The sequence below is a fragment of the Pogoniulus pusillus genome, chromosome 5 (genome assembly GCF_015220805.1).
Source record: "Pogoniulus pusillus isolate bPogPus1 chromosome 5, bPogPus1.pri, whole genome shotgun sequence".
NCBI lineage: Eukaryota > Metazoa > Chordata > Aves > Piciformes > Lybiidae > Pogoniulus > Pogoniulus pusillus.
Window position 1 is genome coordinate 27,094,312 of NC_087268.1, and position 22,508 is coordinate 27,116,819.

Consider the following 22,508-nt stretch of genomic DNA (forward strand, 5'->3'; position numbering starts at 1 on the left):
TTTTATGTCAGATCTGTCCTCTATTATGGCAGTTATGTGTCTATTATTAAGTCTAATCAGAAAGCACTGAATTAAGAAACGCAGGGAAATTTTCTTCCATGGCTCAGTGTGCTGTTGTTCAAATATCCTGAAACAGTAATATTTTGCAACTAAAATTTTAATTGTCTTTTCCATTAACAGTGGGTGACAGCAGTGACTCTGAGCTGGATGCTGCTACAACAGTGCTCAATCTAAGACCAAGAGCAGGAAAAATCTTGAGAGACCAGAGACTAAGACAGCAGAGGCCACCACCCGAGTTCATGGTGGAGTGGAAGAATGAAGTTGATGGGAGTCAGGATGGACGAGGAGAGCAGCAGGAGCCAAGCACCTTGCCTCAGCCATCCATTGGATTCAGGCAGCCACTGCTGACAAGGCCAAGATTTGGCACTTTGAGCAGAGAAGATTTGACTGCAGACCATGGGTCGGCAAGACCTATGCCACCACCACGGCTGGTTAGGCAGGCATCACAAGGAGAAAGGCAGAGAAATAAGCCTGAGAACCAGCCATACTGAACACAACAATAAGAGAATTACTGGTAATAAACCATAGACATATCACATTAGGATTCTAAATTATCTGATCAGACTATGGGATCCATTAAAATAAACAAGCAAACCTCAATGTGGATCTAACCACTTCCACTTGGATAAAGTCAAAAATGAAAGGAATACTGAAGCCAAAGACATATAAAAAGAATCTCTTTTATGAATAACTTACGGCAATGCTTTAGTCACATTATTTCCGCTACTAAGATAGCATGGAAATGTGCCTTATCACATCGTCTCCCGTGGAACCAAGTCTTACAAGTTCAGTGCCCAGTTATCAATGATGAATGGGTTCATTAACAGAACTTTGTATCATTTCAGATTTTATTTATAATCAACTAATACTTGTTTTAACCAGAGCTTTAATATGAGTAACACTGAAAACTGCACAATGCACCTATCGTATAGACTTTGTCAGAAGGTTAAATATATTCCTGAAGCCCAGTTTGTTCAAAGAACTGTGATACAGAAAAAGAGGAAGAAATGAAGAAACAAGCTGTAGGAGCAAAACTGCAAATGCAGTTTATAGAAATGAATTGCAACAGGGACAAGACTTGAATAACTTGACTTTTTACTGTCTGAATTGTTGGCAATATGTTACCTTTGAAAGGTACTAAAGGTCACCAAAGGAAATGGGAATTACCTACCTTGACTTTCACTAATGTAAATGAGAGCTGAGAGCAGCTAGGAGGACACCAGAAGCCCCAAAAGAAACAGATAAATAATATTCTCACTCAAAATTGCTTTTTTGCACCTTCATTTCTTGGCTGCAGTGCAAGTACATCAGTAGAATAGTTGCAGAGTGCTGCATGTAGCTGAAGCAAGCAGTATCATTCGAGGAAGGGACCACTGAGACTCAAGAAAGCTCATTCGCTCATGCTTCAGACCTTGATCAACTTGGTTTACTTTTTGTTTCCTCATCTGTAAAAGCAGAAAGATAATATTTTCTTGCCTGAGCTATGCACTCCTAGAAGCAAAAATGTTCCGTTCGATTTGTTTGTGCAGAAAAGTAGCACAGCAGGGCCCTGAAATCAGTTGAAGTCACTACGCACCTCAGCAACACCCGTAAGAAACACAGATGTCTTCATCCTCGCATAAATGGCTGCCATTTGAATGTGTATCGGCATGGAGGGTGCATTAAAATAAACGATACTTAACTGTATAGCTCTCAGGAACTTGCACTTTCTGTCCCACTTGATCTGTACTAAGTTTCGAGCTTGCCTTAGCACCGATGCACATTTCAGCACAATCATTTTCATTCTACGTGTTATAAAATCGGTAGCTTTAATTGAAGAATGTACACTGTGAAATCTTGACTTTTCTTTTTCGTTAGCACATTTCTAAACCTGTGGGCAATAAGATTAATTTTTTTTTTTAAGCTTGTTTTGAAAGAACTATTAAAAATCAGAATTTCTTTTGAAAATCACAGGCTAGACTTATTTCCAAGGTTCGTGGATGGGGTGAATAAATTAGTTTTATAAATGAAGATTTAAGACTTTCCTTCTTTTAACAGCTTTTCCAAAATATTTATTTCATGTATGTATTTGAAATGTCAAACCTTCCCAAGCCCTTTTATTAGGAGAAGTCTTTCAGTCTTTTCTTCTGTTCCAGCTATGGAAGTTTCTGCTCTGTGTGAAACATAAAGCCCAAGCTGCAGAGGCATGGGTATGTGAACTCTAGAAATTTCAGTCAAGTGTTTGTGGCTATTCTCAAGAAATGATTTTTGTGGAAGACAGTACTTCACTATCCCTTAATGATCATCTCTTGTGTAGAAATAAAACTGGACTCAAAGCCAGCAAGCTTTAAAAACTAATTTGAATTTGTCTTTCAACAGGAAAATATGTTTCATTGGTAAAATTGTCAATGCATTTTCGGGATCATGCTCGAATAAGAAAGAAGCCTTGAGTTTGGATTTCAGTTCTGAAACTCTGTTAGATTAGGTGTTTTGTATCAGGCAGGCCCCTCTAAAACCTGACTAAATAAGTGTGAAATGTTGCACATTAACGTTGAGTTTTCCCCCTGTGGAGCTTTCCCATTCATGTGCTGGTAATGACTAAGCAACTGGCTTGTATCTGGGGAACTCTGCCTTCTTCTCAAATGGTTGCTGTATTTTATAGCACAGTTTTAAATAGCAAATGCAGGTTTTGGGAACCTTGCTGCTTTTCTGGTTGTCGCTTAGTGGATACTCAGATCATTAGTACTTAGAGTGGGTGCCAGTTAGTACAAGCACATCAGATTGGAGGTCGATTTTATGCAATACTGTGTTCAGCTCTTTGTACTTCAAGATACACTAACATGCTGTTACCTTTCCAAAGCACTTTGAGATTCACAAACATCAAGGCAGATCTCCAACACAGTTACAGTCGGAAGCAGGAACAAATCTCCTGGGATTCTGTCTCCTTGCAAATGCTTTCTCCCTTTCTCTCTCCTGCTCCTCCCACCCTTTTCAGTCTCTTTTCTGCTACTGCTGGCTCTAGGTCTTCATCATCTCGGTGACCTGTTTTCTTGAGTGTTCTCCTTTTTAGTAGCAATGAAAGCAATAGGTGACACAGGACGAATCTTAGGTAGCTCTTCTCATTCAGCTCTTTCTCTGATCTGGGTTAGAGGTTTGGCTTTTCCTGGCTGAAAAAGAAAAACATATCCACTTTTTGACCTTTCTAAAAGGCCCATCTTACTTTAGCTAGCAGAGACTTTCCCTTCATGTTGTATCACAGACAAGTCTGCAAGAGAATGAACCGCCAAATAAATCTGTCCTCCAGCACCATCTAACGGGCAAAGCCGTGCAGTGACTGGGGACGTTTTCACTTCTTACGGGAAGCCAGAAAGCAGCAGTGCCTGGGAAACGCACCGGGTCAGAAGGCAGATTTTCTGCTTCCAGCTGGGCTCCCCAGTGCGCTCCGTAGTGGCGACAGTTTACTGCTTTGCCGAGGAAGCACAACACTCAAGTGTCCAGTTTTAGGGATAGCAGGAATATATGTATCTTACACTCTGAATTAGGGTTTTCTGGGAATTTCCTTCTGCCTTTGGCAGCTGGGACATCTACAAATTGAAAGTTAAAAGGGTAAGAAATTAGGTAGGGCAAGGGCTGGAGAGTAGATAGATAGATAGATATCCAGTTATCTCTTTTCAACAGTCAGAATAATTTGCCCTTGTGATGGTTTGGGTGTTCCCCGCCCCCCACACTTTAGAAATCACCCAGATTAGTCTCAGTCAACTCTGGGAATATAAATGAAGCTATTTATTTACAGCTAGCACAATATACAAGCAGATATTTACAATATATACAGCTATATACAGAAATAGACAAGGTAAAAGGTAATACAGAAACACAACTCCCCTCCCAGAAACCTGAGTCCCCAGAAGGGGCTCTCAACCACCCCTGCACCTTCCCCCTGCCCCTCTCAACCTTACCCCAGTCCTAATGAAGAATAGAGGTTCAGCCAAGAGGTTAAGAAGCAAAGGTGAGTGGAAGGTGAGGTTAGGGAGTAAGATGTTGCTCAGCCAGCAGCCCAAGGCAGAGCGCGACAAAATGTCGAGAGTGTTATCTGATGTTTTTGTTTCTTCAGCAAGACTCTGAGGGAGTGGACATCACCATTGTTTTCCTTTCACAGCCTATGATCTAGTTCTTCTCACCAAAACATTCTCCCCTGCTTCAAACTAGCACAGCCCTGTGGCAAAATGTTAAACTCTAGTGGCAGTAGAGTATAGTGCAAGCTCCACTGAAACCACAGGTGTTCAGTGGAAGAAAACCATGCTGCAGAATGATTTAGGAACTTACAAATATCCTCTCCACTGAAGCCACGTAGAAATCACATGGAGAAAGAGGTAAAAATGTGACCCAAATAACATGCCTGCTATTATGAGAGCAAACACACCTCACCCTACCTCAAGAGATGCCAAATCTACTAATTCCAGACACCAATAACATTTTCAGACTGACAATGCAAGAAACGCTTCAGCTGGTCATCATTTACAAAATTGTCTAGGTCCCTGCCAACATCCTTCAGCTCTTGAAGAAAAAGGAAGGATACTGAAATTGGCTGCAGAAATGCTTTTTGTACTACAAGAACTCTTGATATGCACATGACATCTGTGATACATGGTCCCAGAAGAGCCAATGACAGATTGGAGGCTCAGGGCAGAAAAACATGATAGACCAATTATCAAGTCCAAGCATGAGAAGGAATAACTGCATTAGGACACAGTAGACAGAAGTTATGGACTGTGTGATTCAGGAGATACTTAAATCCAGGATAGACAGGACTAACAATCCTTTGTTTATCTCATGTTTCAGAAGATCATGATACAAATTTCTAGATAAATCTGCAGCTGTTCTTGACACTGTCAGTACATGAATGACCATGAGGAAGCTGTCATAACATTGAAGTCAAAGAGTGTAATCTTGGCCCATTTATTAAATGGCTGGGTAAGTGGAGAGAGGTATAAAAAAATGCATGGCAGCTTAATTCTCTTATAACCAGCTGAGGGAACTTTAGGATTTGGGAGTTAATTAAAGCTGAGGTTGAAAATTGTCCACCTTGGATACTGTGCTGAGCCACAGGAAAATTGGCCATTTGAAGAATTCTTCTTGCAGATGGTAGATGCATCTTCTAGTAGGACAACATCATGGGAGATTGGGTTAGTAACACTCCTCTCCCCAGCAGGAAGGCACTGATGTGCTTTTTAACATGTGAGATTTAACAGAGTATGTGGGACTAGGACTGCAGAAGGTAAGCAAGAGTTACTCTGGTTGCTCTGGTGAGCCTTGCTGGTTCAGTTGGGGGTTGGTCATTTCTCCCAGGCACCTAGTGACAGAACAAGAGAGAACAAGAGGACACAATCTCAAACTGTGCCAGGGCAGGTTTAGGCTGGATATTAGAAACAAATTCTTCATGGAATGAGTAATTGCTCATTGGAATGGGCTGCCCAAGGAGGTGGTGGAGACACCATCCCTGGAGGTGTTTAAAAGGAGGTGGGATGAGGCACTTAGTGCCATGATTTAGTTAATTAGAAGGGTTAGATGATAGCTAGAGGTCCTTTCCAAGGTGGTTAATTCTGTGACTCTGTGAAATGCACTTAGATTTAAAGGATAAGGCATTTAAAATACCTCAGTTCACTTTATCTAATTTTCATATATAAGATCTCCTATTTATTACAAGTTTGACAGAATGGATCCTATTGTGTAGCACATCTCAAAAATACTTCTTCGATGATAATTTAGGATTTAACTAGAAATTTGCCTTAGTTTTTACTTGTAAATTAACACAGAAGCTTTTCAAGTCTTTTCTTTTAAATGAGCTCTACAAACTCTTTTGTTTTTATGACAAGCTCAAGCTCCACTCCAATAACTTGATTCTCAAAGTTCAGATTCCATTATACTGCCTTACAAGATTCACGATCAATTCGTTGTGAGTAAGTCTTCAAAATTATAGCAGTTAGCAGCACAGCTGAGTCTTGGGTTTTCAGATCCTGAAGTGTCAAGCTATAAAGCATCACTTACCCAGGGTATTCCACAGTCAGTTGAGGGCTGGCAGCACCTGAACTACAGAGGTTTGCATCAGCTAGGATGTAGTGGCACTACAGAGCGTTCAAAGTAATGATCAAACCAAACAAGCAATGCTAGCCCATGTCCTGTTTTGTTGCTGCATTATCTGCTCAATAATCAACTTGTTCACAGAAAAAAAACAATGTCCCTGACCACTGTGGTAGTGCTGTGGTAAATTCAGATAGTACAAGAACTGAAAGATGCAGAATTGTTTATAAAGGATCTCTTCAAATGTATGCAGCACATAGAATTTACATTTGCTTCATCATTTAAAAGCAACAAATTCAGTACATATCCTACACTACCAGCTGTTTTATAGAAATAAATTACTGCATTGTACACACAGCCTCTTCAGTGTCAGCTAATCATCACAGGTCAGGAGTCACTGTTACAAAAAAAATGAGAATTTCAAAATGTAGAAAGCAAACTAAAACCCTAACTCTGCTTTCAAGGTCAAGAAAACCAACCCAACATTAATAGTAAGCAAAAGAAAACACTTTAACTTGCACTTATTTGCCAGTAGAAACTTTACTTCCTATTCAGATCTCTGTTAACAGTTTTCAGATACCACAACTGTATTCAAGGAACTGCTGAGTATTTCAGTACAGTCCACTACACTATAGTCAAAAATAGCTGCAACTGGTCTTCCCTTGACTTAAAATGGGGAGACACATCTCCTTATCTCCAGAGACGTCATTATCACTTTCTGAACTTGCATGGTTATGGCAACTATGAGAAAACACGAGGGATTCAAACATAGTGTCCAGGCACTGGGAACAGTAGCTTTAAGCATTCCATCTCAGAACTGGCAAGTTCTCTATTTTCCTTTGTTTCTTTTTTCTTACTCACTGACAAGCTACTTCTTGTGCTTTTTACATGAAAAGCAAGCAGGTCCAAATGATCTGCTTGAAGGAGCAGCTTGAAGGAACAAAAAAACCCACAACGAATATCTGCACTTCGCATTGACCTGAGTCAATATATTTTGTCCTGTTGTTTCAGCAGAGAAGGAAAAATAGTGACAGAATTACATATTCCTATTCCTTTTTAAAAAAGTGCAACTTTTCTGTAACTGAGGCTTTAGAAATAAATGTTTCTGCAGCACCTCAGAAGTAATGCTAGCCTACCAACTAAAAATCCTTTTCTTCTGTAACATTAGTTGCAGTAAGTCCCTTGAGACCCCAGCCTTCTACAGATTTCTCTTATTTAGCTTATATGGAGAACTATTTTTCAAAATAAAAATATCTGCTGATCATGGAAAGCACATTTTGCACTTTATATGTAAAGAAGGAAGTTTGGTGGGTTTGATAACCAATATTCAAGCAGCTATATATATTAATATAAATTCAATTTTATTGTGTTTACAGAATTTATAATCAGTGCAGCAGCTTAGAAGAGTAAATGTTATGCTACCCCATATAATCAACATGTACAGGAAAAAATACTGGTTTTTCACATATATTAATTTTTGTGGGTTATCCCCTACCCTTTTCCTTTGCCCTTTGCTATAGTTGCAAAACAGAAGTCACTGATTTACAGAAAGGTTGCTTTAGGTGAAAAAATGAAGCAAAGTAGCTTATTAAAGGCTGGGAAGAAGAGGAAACCTAAGGGAAGAATGTTTTGGGACCTATACCAAGCAAGATAGGAGTGGAAAAGACACCTGGAAATGCCTGAAGTTCCTAAGGAGAAATGCAACACAAATTATTACAATAAAGAACTCTGAGGATACAGACTAAATCTGTTAACAGTACAATAACACACAGACATTACCAGTACATAAAGGGTGGCTACCAAGACAATGGAGATTCCCTTTCTCATATGGAAAAGACAAGGGGTAATGGGTACAAGTTACTTCTAGGGAGATACCAAATGGAATCCAGAAGAAAATTTTTCTCCATGAGGATAGGTAGACATTGAAATAATCTACCAAGCGTAGCGGACTCCCCTACACTGGTCAGTTTTAAGACTCAGTTTGACAGGGTGCTGAGCCATCACATTTAAACTATCATCTAGGAAAGCTGCACCAGATGATCCTTGGAGTCTGTTCCAATCTGGCATTCTATGACTCTATGATTATGCTTATATATAAAATTAAAACAACTCAAGAGTTCTATAGATATTGCCAAGGTGCTGCCACTGTAATCACTGAGGTGATAAAATAAAAGAAATTAAATAAATTATAAAAGTCAAAACACCATCTATGACTCTCCTGGAGCAGCAACACTATTTGTATGGATGTGTTCAAGGAGATAACCCAGCTCTTTTCAATAAAGAAACCCCACAACCGAACTATTACATAATTGCAGCCTACTCTGTACTTTCAAGTAACACTAGGAAAAGTATACAGAATGTTACTAGTTCAAAACACTTTTACAATGTTTGAAATTAAATGGACAAGTAATATGAGCTTGAACAGAGAAGAGTACAGCAGAGTGCTACAGCTCTCAGTATAGCTGACAGTTAACCTCTCGAGAGCTAAGCAGTACAGACAAATGAAGACTAAAATATCAAAAAACAAATGTCACTTATGGCTCCGGAGATGACAGAGTGCAATAAGCCAGATCCATGAACTACTGCTAGTTGCTTGAGCATACCTTTAACAGTCATTCAAAATTAAGAAGCAAATTTATTCTCACAATGAAGGTAGAAGATTGCACAGGAAACATTAATGAATAATTTATGACAAAATTGCTCAGAAACCACCAGTTCAAGGTTTCAATAAAGCTTACATTCGGTCACAGTTTCAGTCTGAATGATCCTGTATGATTCAGATCTTTAAATACATGAAGTTAGCATACACCCGATTCTGTTACCTGGGAAAAGACCAAGAGATGTAGGAGTTGACCAGCCAGCCCACAGTACCTAATCACATGCTGTGCAGCAAGTTTTGCAGACCAAGTACACTTAACAAAATCACATAAGCAAACACCCTGTTAATTAAGCTACTGTCACAGCAGACTAACGGCAGTAGATCACAGCATAAGAAATTAAGGCTAATGAGCTATAATGCAAATTGTCTCATTAAATAATAAAAATTCAGCTCTGTTTAAATAATAAGAACCAATTTCTGGCTTTTTTTAATAATCCATCAATCTAAACACCAATTCAAATGTGAGTTACAAGCAGGATTTATGTATTTCATGTGATTCTTTTTTCCTTCCAAAAAGGTTAAAAAGCCATTAAAAAATCCCAGCCCATACAACATGGCAACACCTGTCCCTCTCACAGGTGTTCTAGTGGTACTAGTCAGAATAACATTTGTTAGGGTAACATCCTGGCAGTAGAAATAGTTATATTTACTTGCCTCCACCTGAAAATAGTGTGTCCTCTTAAAAGATCTTGTTACTACTGTCCAAGTCTGGCAGGTGTAAGCACCACCCCAGTTTGATTCTGTTTGCTTCTCCTGTAAAACACATCTATGCAATGCAAATTTGCAGCTATTGTTTTTTTAAGTTAACATTTCCATGGCTGCGGTATTTTTGTTTGTTGGCATTCATTACCAGAATAGCTACTAAAGCTAGTCCAACCCCCAGACTCGGAGGGCCACAAGGACTGAACTCCTGAGAAAATCCAGAAAGGAGCGGGGCAATTATACGTCCCACTGAGGTCACAGACTGTCCAACACCTAGCAGTGTACCACTGGCCTCGTTCCCACCAATGGTCAGTTCAAGATCAATGATACAAGTACGACCTATAGTAGTTGAAAAGGCTAAGAATGTGGAAGACAAAATGACCATCCATATGCTCAGCGCTGAAGCATAGAGAAGAATCAATGTGCAGGTAAGAGTGCTGGAGTGCAGCAAAAGTCTGTAAGTGTTGTGCTGATAAAGCCTTGTTATTGGTCCAAGTAGACAACCAGCCAGGACTCCAAGTGCACTGCTGTAGCTCATTAGGTATCCAGCGAACAAGGGTTTCACCCCAAATCTCTCTTCCAAGGCCAGACTAAAATTACTATAGTACAGAAGTATAGCAACAGACATCAGCAACCGCACTAAAAATATATCCCACAGATCAGAGCACGCAATTGCTTTAATCCTCTTCAGCACTGTTGCAAGTTGGGTCCATGGAGACCAGAAAAAACTTTCATTTGCCATGGCTCTGTTAGGTGCTGAATTTAGGTGCTGGTCATGATTTGCTTTCGCTGAGAAACTGTCCGTTCCTTTGTTGTCTTGTTGATGTTGCCTATTGCTGGTGTTTTCTTCACTCCAAGGTAACATCCAGACAAGACCTATATAGACAAGAAATCAGTAGATTTCATTCAAATGCATTAACTTTATGTGGAAGACATTAGTCTGATTGTAACAATTTACTTGATGTAAACAAACAAAAACATTCAAAAAAGGGTTTTAATAATTTTAAAATATTACAAAGTTTAAGTCTAGTGTTACTCATGGTATATCAGTTCAATTCTAAATGCAGCGGGAGCAAGGAAAGAAAACACCGAGGTGTTCACATCATATAAACAAATCACACGATCACAACATATAAACAAATCTGAAGACTAAAGCCAGAATTCTGATTCCTAGTTTTCATCTTTGGGCATATCAGAAATTCCCATTGTTGTGTCTGAATGTAAAGGTGATGTATACAATATGAAGGAGAAGCACCTGGAGATTAACCACTTTCAAATTCCTACCCTTCCACACAGGTTCAAATTGAAAGGGTAGTATCACTATACAGAACACACGTGTCACAGATGATACATGCACCATGAATTTTAAGTATTACAAATGGCATAAACACAAAAGCGAGGAATGAAGGGACCCAAGATACAAAATCGGACATACAACTTACCAGCATTCAGAAGGAAGATAGAGGCACAGATGAATGATGTTTGATAAAAGCCATCTTCCAACTCTGTGAGGTAGCCACCAACAACTGGCCCCAGAATGAAGCCCACACTAGAGGCTGCGTTGAAACGCCCCATTACTAAAGGGCGGTCTCTCCCAGAAACCAGGTCAGAAAGCAGGGCTTTAGAGATGGAGAGTGTGTGTTTGAAAATACCTGCAACATAAGGTAAATGAAAGAAGAAACATGCACTCCTCAGTCCAGAAGATTAAAAATTACAGAAGCTACATGAAGTGTCAGTGGTCAAAATCCATGTGAATGATATTTTTAAGATCCCATTAACCATGTTCAGCCATGAACAAACACTCTGGCTGTCAAAGATGTGGACTTAGGAATCAGTATTATTCAGGTGTCTCTGTGAAAGGAGGGCTCCTGCAGCCCTGCTGAACAAAGAATTAAGTTGAGTGCTGAAGCACACTAGGAATAAAATAACTGCTAAAATACGAACTTGTGGATAGGTAAACATCTTGTCTATTTATGAATCTAGTCCTGTACCAGCTTTTCTGTCTGTGAAGACTTGCAGGATGGTTAACACACCAAATCCATATGGGAAACTGATGGGTGGCAAAAGAAGAGCACAGAAGGGTAAGCATACTGCAGGAATATTAATAATGCAATCATTTGCATTCCTTTCCTCTGGCTAGGGCAATGGTGTCAGTCACAGTATTGGTAGCATTTAAGAGTATTACTTCTACTAATTAATCAAACAATCAAATTATTAATTAGTAAATTGTCTTTAAGATACCATATTAGCAGTTTCTAAATCAAAACTATAGGCCAGATTTTCCCATTAGTAAGGTTCAGCTAGTGCTTCTGGGTGATGATGCTATGTAACCACCCATATACCATGATTTCACTAGCTGGGACTACAGGGAATTTAAACTGCAAGATGTTTACTCACCTACAGGAACTCTAGAAATGGCAAACAGAAGCACAGTGGTGGATGTTCCAAGAAGGAAGTAACCCAGTGCGCTGACAAGAATACATGCAAGCAGAGAATACCGTCTTCCTACTATATCACTCCAGCAACCCTTTCACAAGGCAGGAAATTAAAATTAGCTTCTTACAAGATGTAACTAAGTACAGTGAAAAATCAGTAGTTCTAAATTAAACTGTCAATAAAAGCTTAATTACACAACATTTCTAAGTGTTCAAAATTAGGAAGTCACAAGCAGAGTTATGCCCTGCTGGCAATCCACCTGCTGAAACTGATTCTATGTAATGTGATGATGCACAGAATTAAAAAAAAACAAAAAACTCTTTTAAAAATACAGTCCTGCAATAAACACCATGGAATATATGTAATAGAGGCTCTCTGAAAACATTATTGCAACACAACAAATAGTTATTTTCATCAATGGTTCCTATGTACTGGACGCATGTTGAGCATCCTAAAAATAATGATCTTAGCTATGAGTCATTTGAGCACAGACAACTAGGAAGTACTTGTGAGAAAGGCAAACAATAGGTGTGCCAAATGCAAGTTTACAAGTCAGCTTGATTCCAAACAGGAAATAGCTTTTGAAGTAAGCAAATGACCTGCAGTTAAAAGCAAGTACCACAATAATACAGAAGTAATTTATTCCAAGTGCCCTGCACAACAAACCCTGAAACATTTTTTTCCATGAGATGCTCAGAATCTGCTCTCTTGAAAGCTACATGGTACCAGAGTAATACCAAAGATGCTTCTAGCCACATATAGAGATCTAATGTAAAGCATGCATTCAAGATGTTTAGTCTCTGCACTCTTGCTTAGATTAGGATGTAAAAACTCATATACAGTAATAGAAAACTAAACAAATTCAAAGATATAATGCATGAATTTATGCCATATGGCAAATTATGAAGAACTGCTCATTAAGCTGGGAAAGCAAATTCTAAATAATGGGCTTATAAAGTGATGACTCTTGACACTCCTTTCTGGACAAGTTACTACTCTGAAGGAAACTGCTTTACTAGGATCAACACTGAAGAGAGCATTGTACGATTACAATGTGCTCAATAACCTATCAGTCCAAACATGGATTCTAGTTTTTGTCTGAAGACTGTATTCTGTTTAGTTCTGGAAAAATCTAGCAATTGACTATAAAATAAAAAAACATTTTCCACACAAATGAAAATCTGGATCCTCCAATAAAAAAATGATTATATGAAGACTATAACTATAACCATTTTTTTTTTTGAAGTGTCAAGAAACATTTATCAACCTCACCCTTTTTCCACATAAAATCTATGGAACTATCAATACACATATGAATGCAGCGTTACAACTTACCACAAATGTGCTGGAAAAGAGTTGCATTATACCATAGAGAGATCCTAAAACAAATTATTAAAATATCAATATTAAAAAGTAAAAGTCTAAGAAAATAAAACCACAAAATTTTGAATGTGGAAACAGATAAATTCTGGGAATAATTTACTAGAATAGGAAGAGGGAGCAGAACAAACCAAGGGTGGAGTTTAGCACACAGCTAAGGAAAAGGTTCCAAGAATGATAAAAAAATGCAAAAAAATCAACCAACCAACCAACAACAACAAACAAAGGAAGAAAAAATGCTGAAGGCTTGTAAAACCATATCATGTAGAAGGATGCTGCTGTGTACAGTGTATTGAACAAAATGGACCTTGGCATTTACAGTTATTTTCTCAGAATTAGCAGAGAATTATATTACTACGAGGCACTAATTACTTTCCACTTGGCACCACAGAACCCCTGAAGAAACCACAGATCCTCCTCTTTAATTTTGGAGGCTAAGAGTTTAATAGCAGTTAGTGGCAGAAGACAGGCAGCAAAGAGAAGCAGAGGGAAATACCTGCCAGTCCCTTTAACTTATAAAAATATATCCCAAACCCCTGTTTCTTTCAAAGTCAAAAAACAAAGCAGGTTGTTGAAATGAAAACAGACTCTTGAGCTGCTGTTTAAAATCCTTTTCTGTCAACTCACAAAAAGGAACCAGAATTATTTTATGAGAAGTGATAAGCTTCATTAAAAAAATGAAACAGAGCCCATGTCAACCACAAGCAGCTATAAAGAATACCATGCTTGTTTCATGATAAAAAATGGTATCATAAGATATCAATTAGAACTTTAGAACCATGAAGCTTATCTTACCACTTCAATTTTTAAGGTAAAGTTTCAAATCTTCAGTTTATATGTATTACACAATCAAAGAAGGATAGGGGCTGGAACAGACCTCAAAAGATCATCCAGTCCAATCCCCCTGCCAGAGAAGGATTGCCTATTCCAGATCACACAGGAAGGAATCCAGGTGGGTTTTGAATATCTCCAAAAAGGGAGACTCCACAACTCCACTGGGCAGCCTGTTCCAGTGTTCCATCACCCTCACAGTGAAAAAATTCCTCCTCATGCTTACATGGAACTTCCTATGCCTCAACTTTCACCCATTGCCCCTTGTACTGTTGTTGGGCATCACTGAGAAAAACCTGACTCAATCCTCTTGGCACTCACCCTTTACACATTTATAAACATTAATCAGGTCACCTCTTAGTCTCCTCCAAGCTAAAGAGTCCCAGCTCCCTTAGTCTCTCCTTGTAAGGAAGACGTTCCACTCCCATAATCATTTTTGTGACTATGCTAGACTCTTTCAAGCAGTTCCCTGTGCTTCTTGAACTGAGGGGCCCAGAACTGGCCACCGTATTCCATATGTGGCCACAACAGGGCAGAGTAAAGTGGGAGGAGAACCTCTCTTAACCTACTAACCACACCCCTCCTAATACACCCCTGAATGGCACTGGCCTTCTTGGCCACCAGAGCATGTTGCTGGCTCATGGTCAATCTTCCATCCACTAAGATCCCCAGGTCCTTTTCCCCTTCACTACTCCCCAGCAGGTCAGTCCCCATCCTATACTGATACCTGGGGTTGTTCTTTCCCAAGTGCAAGACTCTACACTTGCCCTTGTTGAACTTCATTAAATTTCTCCCTGCCCAACTTTCCAGACTAAGTCTTGCTGGATGGCAGCACAACCCTCCAGTGCGGAAGCCACTCCACCCAGTTTGGTGTCACCAGCAAACTTGCTGACAGTGCTCTCTGTGCCCTCATTCAGGTCATTGATATATATCATATATATATATTGATTAGTACTGGTCCTGTTACTGTCCCCTGAGGGACCCCACTAACTACAGGCCTCCAACTAGACTCTCAGACTTCTTCCCTTCAACCAACACTCTTTAAAGACAGTTAAGTATTTTTCTGAAACACAGCTGCAAGGAACTTAATCAAACTGGGAACACAGGCATTGGAAAGTTCAAGATAACCAACTGCCTAAGCACCATAAACAACAGTAAAACTAAAAGCAACATCTCTGGCTCCCAAAGTTACTGAGCTGTGAATTGCTGGATGCTGGAAAAGTTATCTGTACAAATATCAATGCAAGATTTCCTTGTTCTTTCCAAGTGTGCTTTCCCAAGCACTTGCTTTTGGCTGCTGTGAGTATCTCTGTCTGGAAAGGTATCTGGGTCTGGTAAATATGGCTGCCCTTACAGTTTTACTTTAAAATCAGCCTTACTTTTTATTATGCTATAAGCAAGGAAGAATTATGGTACTACAGCCAATACGCAGTAAGGGATAATACAGGCCACATTATCTTATTCTTTAATAAATCAATCAAGTACAGCAACTCACCTATTATTCCAGCAACTGTATGACTTGCTCCTAGAGATTTGATATGAAGGTTCATTAAAGGAACAACCATGCTCACACCAAACAAATCCTGAAATGATGACAGAAAAGTTTTAATAACCAATCACTTTTGCAAAGATGATGGCAACTTGGCTTAATAACATTAAAACAAACAACCCCCCCCCCCCAAAAAAAAAAATCCATATCAATACAAGATCAAAAGAAAACTTTTCATGGCCAGTATGGTATGTTGTAGCCTCTATGATGCATCCAGTATATACAAAATTACAAAAGCACATAAACTTAAAAATAAAAGGATGGCTTCACAGAGGAGTTAATATTATGAAAATGGCAATCCACTTTCCTCCTCAAGACACAATTATTCTGAAGACATTTAAGCATTAAAAAGTACCTTAATATATATTAACCTTTAGTTGTTTAACATGAAAAGTACTTGGTACCTGTAATTTAAACTCAAGGTGGTATATAATATCAATCACCTAAAAATACTTTTAACTTCTGCAGATACAGTATATTTGGAAAATCCAGAGCATTTTAACTCTTTGTCCACAATGGAGAAGTCCTGGTAGAGCTAAACCTACCTACAGACTGCCTTTCTGTAGAACTCATGACATGCAATTGAAGGGCAACAACACACACACAAAAAGATAAAAGGAAAGCATAAGTGAAAAACCTTTCATATGAGGAAGGCAAAGGACACTGTCTGTCCTGAACAGTACAAGGGTTTCCTACTCATTCCTTTTGACTTTTTATCTTTTGTTAAGCTAACTAGAGCGACCCAGTAGTTCTTTCACTGTACACTGCTGGCACCGCCTAATGTCCTGTATCAGAGCTGAACCTTACAAAAGACATCTATTGGAGCGAGATCACCTTTTATCAATGACTGTGTGAGCTGAACTAGACTAACCATTCATAGTATAGCCAAAGCCAGAAAAACTGCAACAATGTGTATCGCTAAGTAATTTCTCAGTATGTCATTAGCAACCTTTTGATGGCTGAAATTGCCATGAAACATTATTAAATATATTACCATGAGCAAACACACCACACGACTTATTAACATCCCCAATAAACCAGACTTAGCTCAATGACCCATTCCAAGCGCTCACATGCACAATCATGAAATAAACTAATTCACTCAGAAGGGACCACAGGAGGTCTCCAATTCTGGTTTCTGTTCACAGTAGGCCTGGATCTGAGGTCAGACCTAGTAGCTGAAAGTTTTATCCAGCTAGGTCTTGAAAACCGCAAAGGATGGAGACTGTACAACCTCTCTGGCAACCTGTCCCACTGCTTGAATGTCCTCATGGCAAAAAAGATTTTATTTAAATTGAAACAGGAGGTTCTGATTGGAAACAAAACTTTCTGTCTCTTGCCATGCACCATACTTTGTGGTCCTCTGCTGGACCCATTTTAACTGTTTCAGGCCCTTCTTGTGTTGGTCTCCAGAGCCAGACACATTACTCCAGGTGGGGGGGCTCATGAGAGTGGAATAAAGGGAGAGAACCACCTCTGACCTGCCGGCCATGCTTATTTTGATACAGCCCTGGATACATCTGGCTTTCTAGGCTGCAAGAGCTCTTCATTACATTTCACTATGCTCTGTACCTTCTAAAAGGATACTTCTAGTTCATTTCAGTGTACTCCTGGTCAGCAAGGTATTACAGAATTGGAGAAACACAGCGTTTAAGTGAATTAAGAAGCAAAGCTTGTTCTAACACACCTTTTCTTGGCATATTTGCTCCAGGACCCAAACCAAAGGCTTGCTGCCGCAGCCCAGCCTGAAGTTAGGCAAGAGAATACATCTACATTTGAGAGTGCAAATCTGTACTCATCTCCATTTTCCAAGTTACCCCTTCTAAATGAATTAAATAACACTTTCCTGAGTCTGGTGAATTGCTACAGAATACAAACCTTAAAGCCTACGCACTATGTTTTTCAGCAAGGTTTGTTGGTTGGGTTTTTGGGGTCCTTTTGGTTGTTGTTGGTTTCAAAAGGATTTTTGGGTTTTTTCAGAGAAACAGTTTTGGGGGTTTATTTTGGTTTTGTGGCCGGGGGGCTTGGTTTGGGGTTTTGTTTTGGTCTTTTTTTCCCCCAGCTTACGTTAAGCACTGGTATTTCAAGGAACAGCTCCCTGACAAGCATAACGCAAGCCTTAGGTTTAAGGGTGCTGCGCTATCCCACTGCATTCACGGGCTAAAAATCATGCCTTTCCATCAGACTGCAAGACCGCCTGTACAGATAAAACAGTACAGTCGCTACAAACTACTGCCGCTACAAACACCCAAACTCCAAAGAAGAAAAGCGTTTGAAGTGATGTACCTCAGAACCCAACAGCTTTAACCGGAGCGCCGAGAGAGGAGCTCGACACGGATAGGGACCCAGGGTCGCCCACAGCGCAATAGCAACCGACATGCGGAGAGTTTTCCCGACTTCGGACTTTGAAGCATTTCCTGACAACACCGAGGGGACTTAACGGCTACGGAGCCTTTCCTAGCTCCCCCTTCTGCCTCCAGCACGGCCCCTCCAACGAGCGCCCCGGAGCTGTGGGGCCGGACTTAGGCAGGGCTGTCCGTCCCAGGCCGCACCAGAAAGGCGTCGCCGCCGCACCCCGCTTACCAGGAAGCCCACCGCATACAGGCAACGCACGAAGCGCGTGGACACCGGCGCCGGGCTCCCCGCCGCTCCCCAGCCCCCATCCTCCTCCATCCGGCCAACGGCGGCCGCGCACCCGCGCCCCGCACCGGCTGCGCGACGGCGACGGCGCAGGGCATGCGCAGTGGCAGCAGTGTGCCGGGAAGGAGGCCGTGAGACGAGAAGCAGAAGGGAGGCCTCGTATGGTGGTTGTGTTCACGAGCGTGTTCTTCGTGTTGCCTCTTTTTCAGGCGAGGAGGAGCCATAAGGCATCACTGGCTTTCGCAGGCCATCGGGATCGCTGCCTGCCCTATCTTCCTTTCAGCTGGACTTTACCCTTCCTGCCTCTTCCTGTGTCTTGGTTCTGGAGAGTTTTGCAACGCGGCACCTCGGGGCCTGAGGCTCGGAGGAAAGCAGGAAGGGCTAGGTGGGGTGGAGGGGCTTTGGAGGCATGCCGATAGGTCCCTGCGCTGTTCTCCGCATTGCTGTGCAAAGAGAACGTTTGGACCTGGGCACCTCCAAGCCAGCTTCCTTCATGCTGGCTGTTGCCTGCCACTGCTATTGTTGCTTGGGTCTGTGACAGGGTTCAAGCTGGTGCTGTCACCAAGTTTTATGATGATAAAGTGATTTTCACCTCTTGTTACATAGGAGCCAGGAAAGAATGGCATCCATTCTCCCCATTAGTGTGTGTGTGTTGCTCTGCTGTATTTCAGGTTAAGTTGGGGTAATGAATTGTTGATGGCTCCAAGATGATCTCCAGAATGACTCAGTTGTTTAATATCACAGTGGCTTTGGTATTTTATAATTGACTTAACCGATGCATCTTCTTTAATTTCATGTAGAGTGGTTTGGGTTGGAAGGGACCTTAAAAGGTCATGGAGTTCCAACCCCCCTAGATCAGATTGCTCAAGACCCCATCCAACTTAGCTTTGAACACTTAGAGTGTTGGACGCTCCATAGCTTCTCTGGGCAACCTGTTCCACTGCTTCAACACCCTCATGGTGAAGAATTTCTTTCTATTGTCTAATTCAAGTCTGGCTTTCAGTCTGAAGCTATTCCTCCTCTCTGTGGCCACTTTTGAGTAACAAAACTTCTTAATTTTTAAAATTCTAGATCTAACATTAATGGAGATCAGCTGCATACAATCCTCTGAAAGTGACAAAATGGTTACAAAATGTTGGAAGAGCACCACAGGAATTGACACCACTCCGCTCAATTGTGCAATACTTTTAACCTTGGTCATTTCAACTCTGGTAGAAGAAATGGAAATGGTCCAGAGATTTGTCAGAGGAAACTATTAAAGAGCTGGATGATTAAAAGGTGTTGCAAGAGTTAAGTACTGTTCTGAGCTATTAGGCAGATTGACTTCTGTGCAAAACTGAGCCCAAGTGAAATCTTTGAAGCTCTGTGTAAGTGCCAGTCTCTGTTCTAAGTCTCAGAAACCAGACTTGTTAATTCTGCATTCTTTTCATATTCTTAGGATCAAAATGATCTAATACAATCACAGAATCTTAGAATGGCCTGTAAGGGTTGGAAGTGATCTCTGGAGATCACGTAGTTCAGTCCCTCTGCTAAGATCATGTTGCACAGGAACATGTTCAAATGTGTTTTTAGAGTCTCCAGAGAAAGAGACTCCACAACCTTTCTGGGCAGCCTTTTCCACTGCTCTGTCACCCTCAAACTAAAGAAGTAACTTCTTAAGTTCAAGTGAAACCTCCTGTGTTCCAGGTTGGACCCGTTGTCCCTTGTCCTGTCACTGACCACCACTGAAAAGAGCCCAGCCCTATCCTTGTAACTTCAACTCTTTAGATATTTATATACATTTATAAGATAGCTTCTCAGCCTTTTTTCCAGGCTGGAGAGCCCCAGGCCTCTCAGTTTCTCCTCATAAGAGAAATGCTGCTGTCCCCTAATTTTCCTCACGGCTCTTCATTGGACTTTATCTAGTAGTTCCCTGTCTTTCTTGGGCTGGGGAGCCTAGTACTGCACATAATGTTCCAGGTTCTGCCTCACCATGGCAGAGGAGAGGAGAACCTCCCCCAGCCTACTGGCCACCGTTTTCTTAATGCACTACTTGGGGACACATTGCTGGCATTTGGTATAACTTGTCCACTAGAGCTCCCACATCCTTCTATGCAGAACTGCTTTCGATCAGGGCAACCTTTAAATTGTACTGATGTATGGGGCTATTCTTCTCCCTCTGCACTTGCTCTCATTGAACTTTATGAGGTTCGCCTCTGCCTGTCTGAGTCTCACTGAATTGCAGCACAGCTTCCTAATGTGTCAGTCACTCCTCCCAGTTTTTTATCATCAGCAAACTTGCTGAGAGTACACTCTGTTCCTGCATTCATGTTGTTGATGAATATGTTGAACTCAGTACTAGCCCGCTAGCCACAGGCCTCCAATAACCCTATGCTGTTGATCACAACCCTCTACGCTGTGACATTCAGACAATTCTCAGTCCACCTCACTGTCCACTCATCTAACCCACATTTCTTAAGCTTACCTGTGAGGATGTTATGAGAAGCAGCATTAAAAGTCTTGCTGAAATTGAGTTAGACAACATTTACTATTCTCCTATCACCTACCCAGCTGATCCCACCATCACAGAAGGCTGTCAAGTTGGTCAAGCATGATTTCTCATGACAATGGGTGCAAAATATTGTAGGCAGGAATCTTGTACTCCATGTCAATGGAAATGCTTAGTTTTGTGTATTATTTTAAACTGTCTGCATGCAGGCTGGCTTGTAAAGAAGAATAGCTGAACTTTTTGATCCTTCAATAGTAGTGCAAATTATTTATGGAGAAAAAAAAAAGTATTCAGAATACATATAGGTATCTCTTCCTGTAGCAGAACTCTTACTGATTTGGTACTACCAAATTTGATTAGATTATTTAAAAGTTATGCATACTACATATTTTCTTTTGTATAAAAAGAAAAATACATTAGTGTATGGTAGCATGGCAAATCTCTTTATTGCCTTTGAGCTGAAGACAGATGATTCCTGCTACCTCAGAGGTTTTCACTCATGTTCTATCACTGCAATTACAAAATTTAAGATAAAAGTTTCCAAATAAAGATTAAAATTGCCAAATAAATTGATGGTGGCTGATAATGGAATTGACTAACGATTAAAGGAATGAAATACAATGAAGACCATTTATCACAGTTTAAAGGAAACTAGAACTAGTCTAATATCATTTGGGGCAGAATTATGCAGTAGTTGGTTGATTAAAATGATACTATCAATGAAGTGCATTTCCATTACTTTAAGATATTTGTCTTGTTGCTAATTTGAGGTGTTTGACTTACTGCATGATTCTTATGATCACTAGAGCGGTACATGCTCAGACATGGCAAACAGAATGTGGGATCAGGATTGTTTGATACATTTCTGGACTGTATTTGTGAATGGATAACCTTTCCTGAAGAAGGTGTATGTCTAGATGGGCCTCTCATTTCTAGACCTTTTTTTCCAAGACCTAGAGGAAGAGATAAAATCAGAATTACTGAATTCATGGATAATCAGAGAATCATAGAATCAACCAGGTTGGAAGAGACTTCCAAGATCATCCAGTCCAACCTATCACCCAGCCCTGTCCAATCAACTAGACAATGTCAGTAATGCTAGGACTGGGAAAAAATTGCAGACTAGTAACACAGTCTGAGATGTATAAGTGTTCTAAATGTAAAGACCCAGCTAGAAACAAAGTGTGATGCCTGCTTAGAGGGTGCATCTGTCTGGTATAGTATGAGATTAACATGGTAGTCATAGTAAATAAGCAGTGATTGTAAGTTTTTATTGCTATTCTGTGGCCCAATGAGCAAACCTCATTTTTCAATGAAAGAGGAACTTGAAGTAGAAAAGCAGGAAAACTTTTTAACTTTTGTCTCAGTTACTTGATCTGACCAGTAATGCAACAGTTGCCTTGTTCTGTTGTCCTAATTGAAGATCAATGTGGAGTAAACGTAAAGGAATTAAAAGAAAGAGAGACTTTTAATGGCAGAAGAAATGCTTCTTACACTGTTGGGCTGGTGCACATTGGACTGTTCTCAGGCTTGCTTAATGGGATTTTCTTGATTCAGATTATGAATATGAGGGGAATGAGTCTGAGGCAGAATGCCTGAGCTTGTTTTTTAATGAGGAGAAGGGATGAGTGATCCGCAGCCCTTTACTCAAAACATCCATTGTGGTTGGTAGGTGCTTGGTATTGCCTGCCAAGCAAAGGACAGAC

The 22,508-nt window shown here is 40.4% G+C and overlaps 2 protein-coding genes across 3 annotated transcripts in view; one reads left to right on the top strand and one right to left on the bottom strand.

Moving 5' to 3' along the window:
* Nucleotides 1-2,379, top strand: part of LOC135175468 (sodium/hydrogen exchanger 2-like) — a 37,153-nt gene extending 34,774 nt beyond the window's left edge. Inside the window, exon 12 of the mRNA XM_064143616.1 lies at nt 181-2,379. Coding sequence (XP_063999686.1) covers nt 181-551 — 371 coding nt within the window. The 3' untranslated portion in view covers nt 552-2,379. The remainder of the gene's footprint in view (nt 1-180) is intronic.
* Nucleotides 2,380-7,455: 5,076 nt separating this feature from the next.
* On the bottom strand, nt 7,456-18,358 carry MFSD9 (major facilitator superfamily domain containing 9). 2 transcript variants are annotated; one of them, XM_064143619.1, is made up of 6 exons: nt 18,258-18,358; nt 15,621-15,708; nt 13,250-13,293; nt 11,876-12,005; nt 10,921-11,130; nt 7,456-10,354 (listed from the first exon to the last, which is right to left on the bottom strand). In XM_064143619.1, exons 1-6 carry the CDS (start codon nt 18,345-18,347, stop codon nt 9,564-9,566), a joined length of 1,353 nt encoding a protein of 450 aa, XP_063999689.1. In that variant the 5' UTR covers nt 18,348-18,358; the 3' UTR covers nt 7,456-9,563. The 2 variants fall into 2 exon arrangements, with proteins under 2 accessions (XP_063999689.1, XP_063999688.1); XM_064143618.1 differs by lacking the exon at nt 18,258-18,358 and adding an exon at nt 17,961-18,194.
* Nucleotides 18,359-22,508: the final 4,150 nt, after the last annotated feature.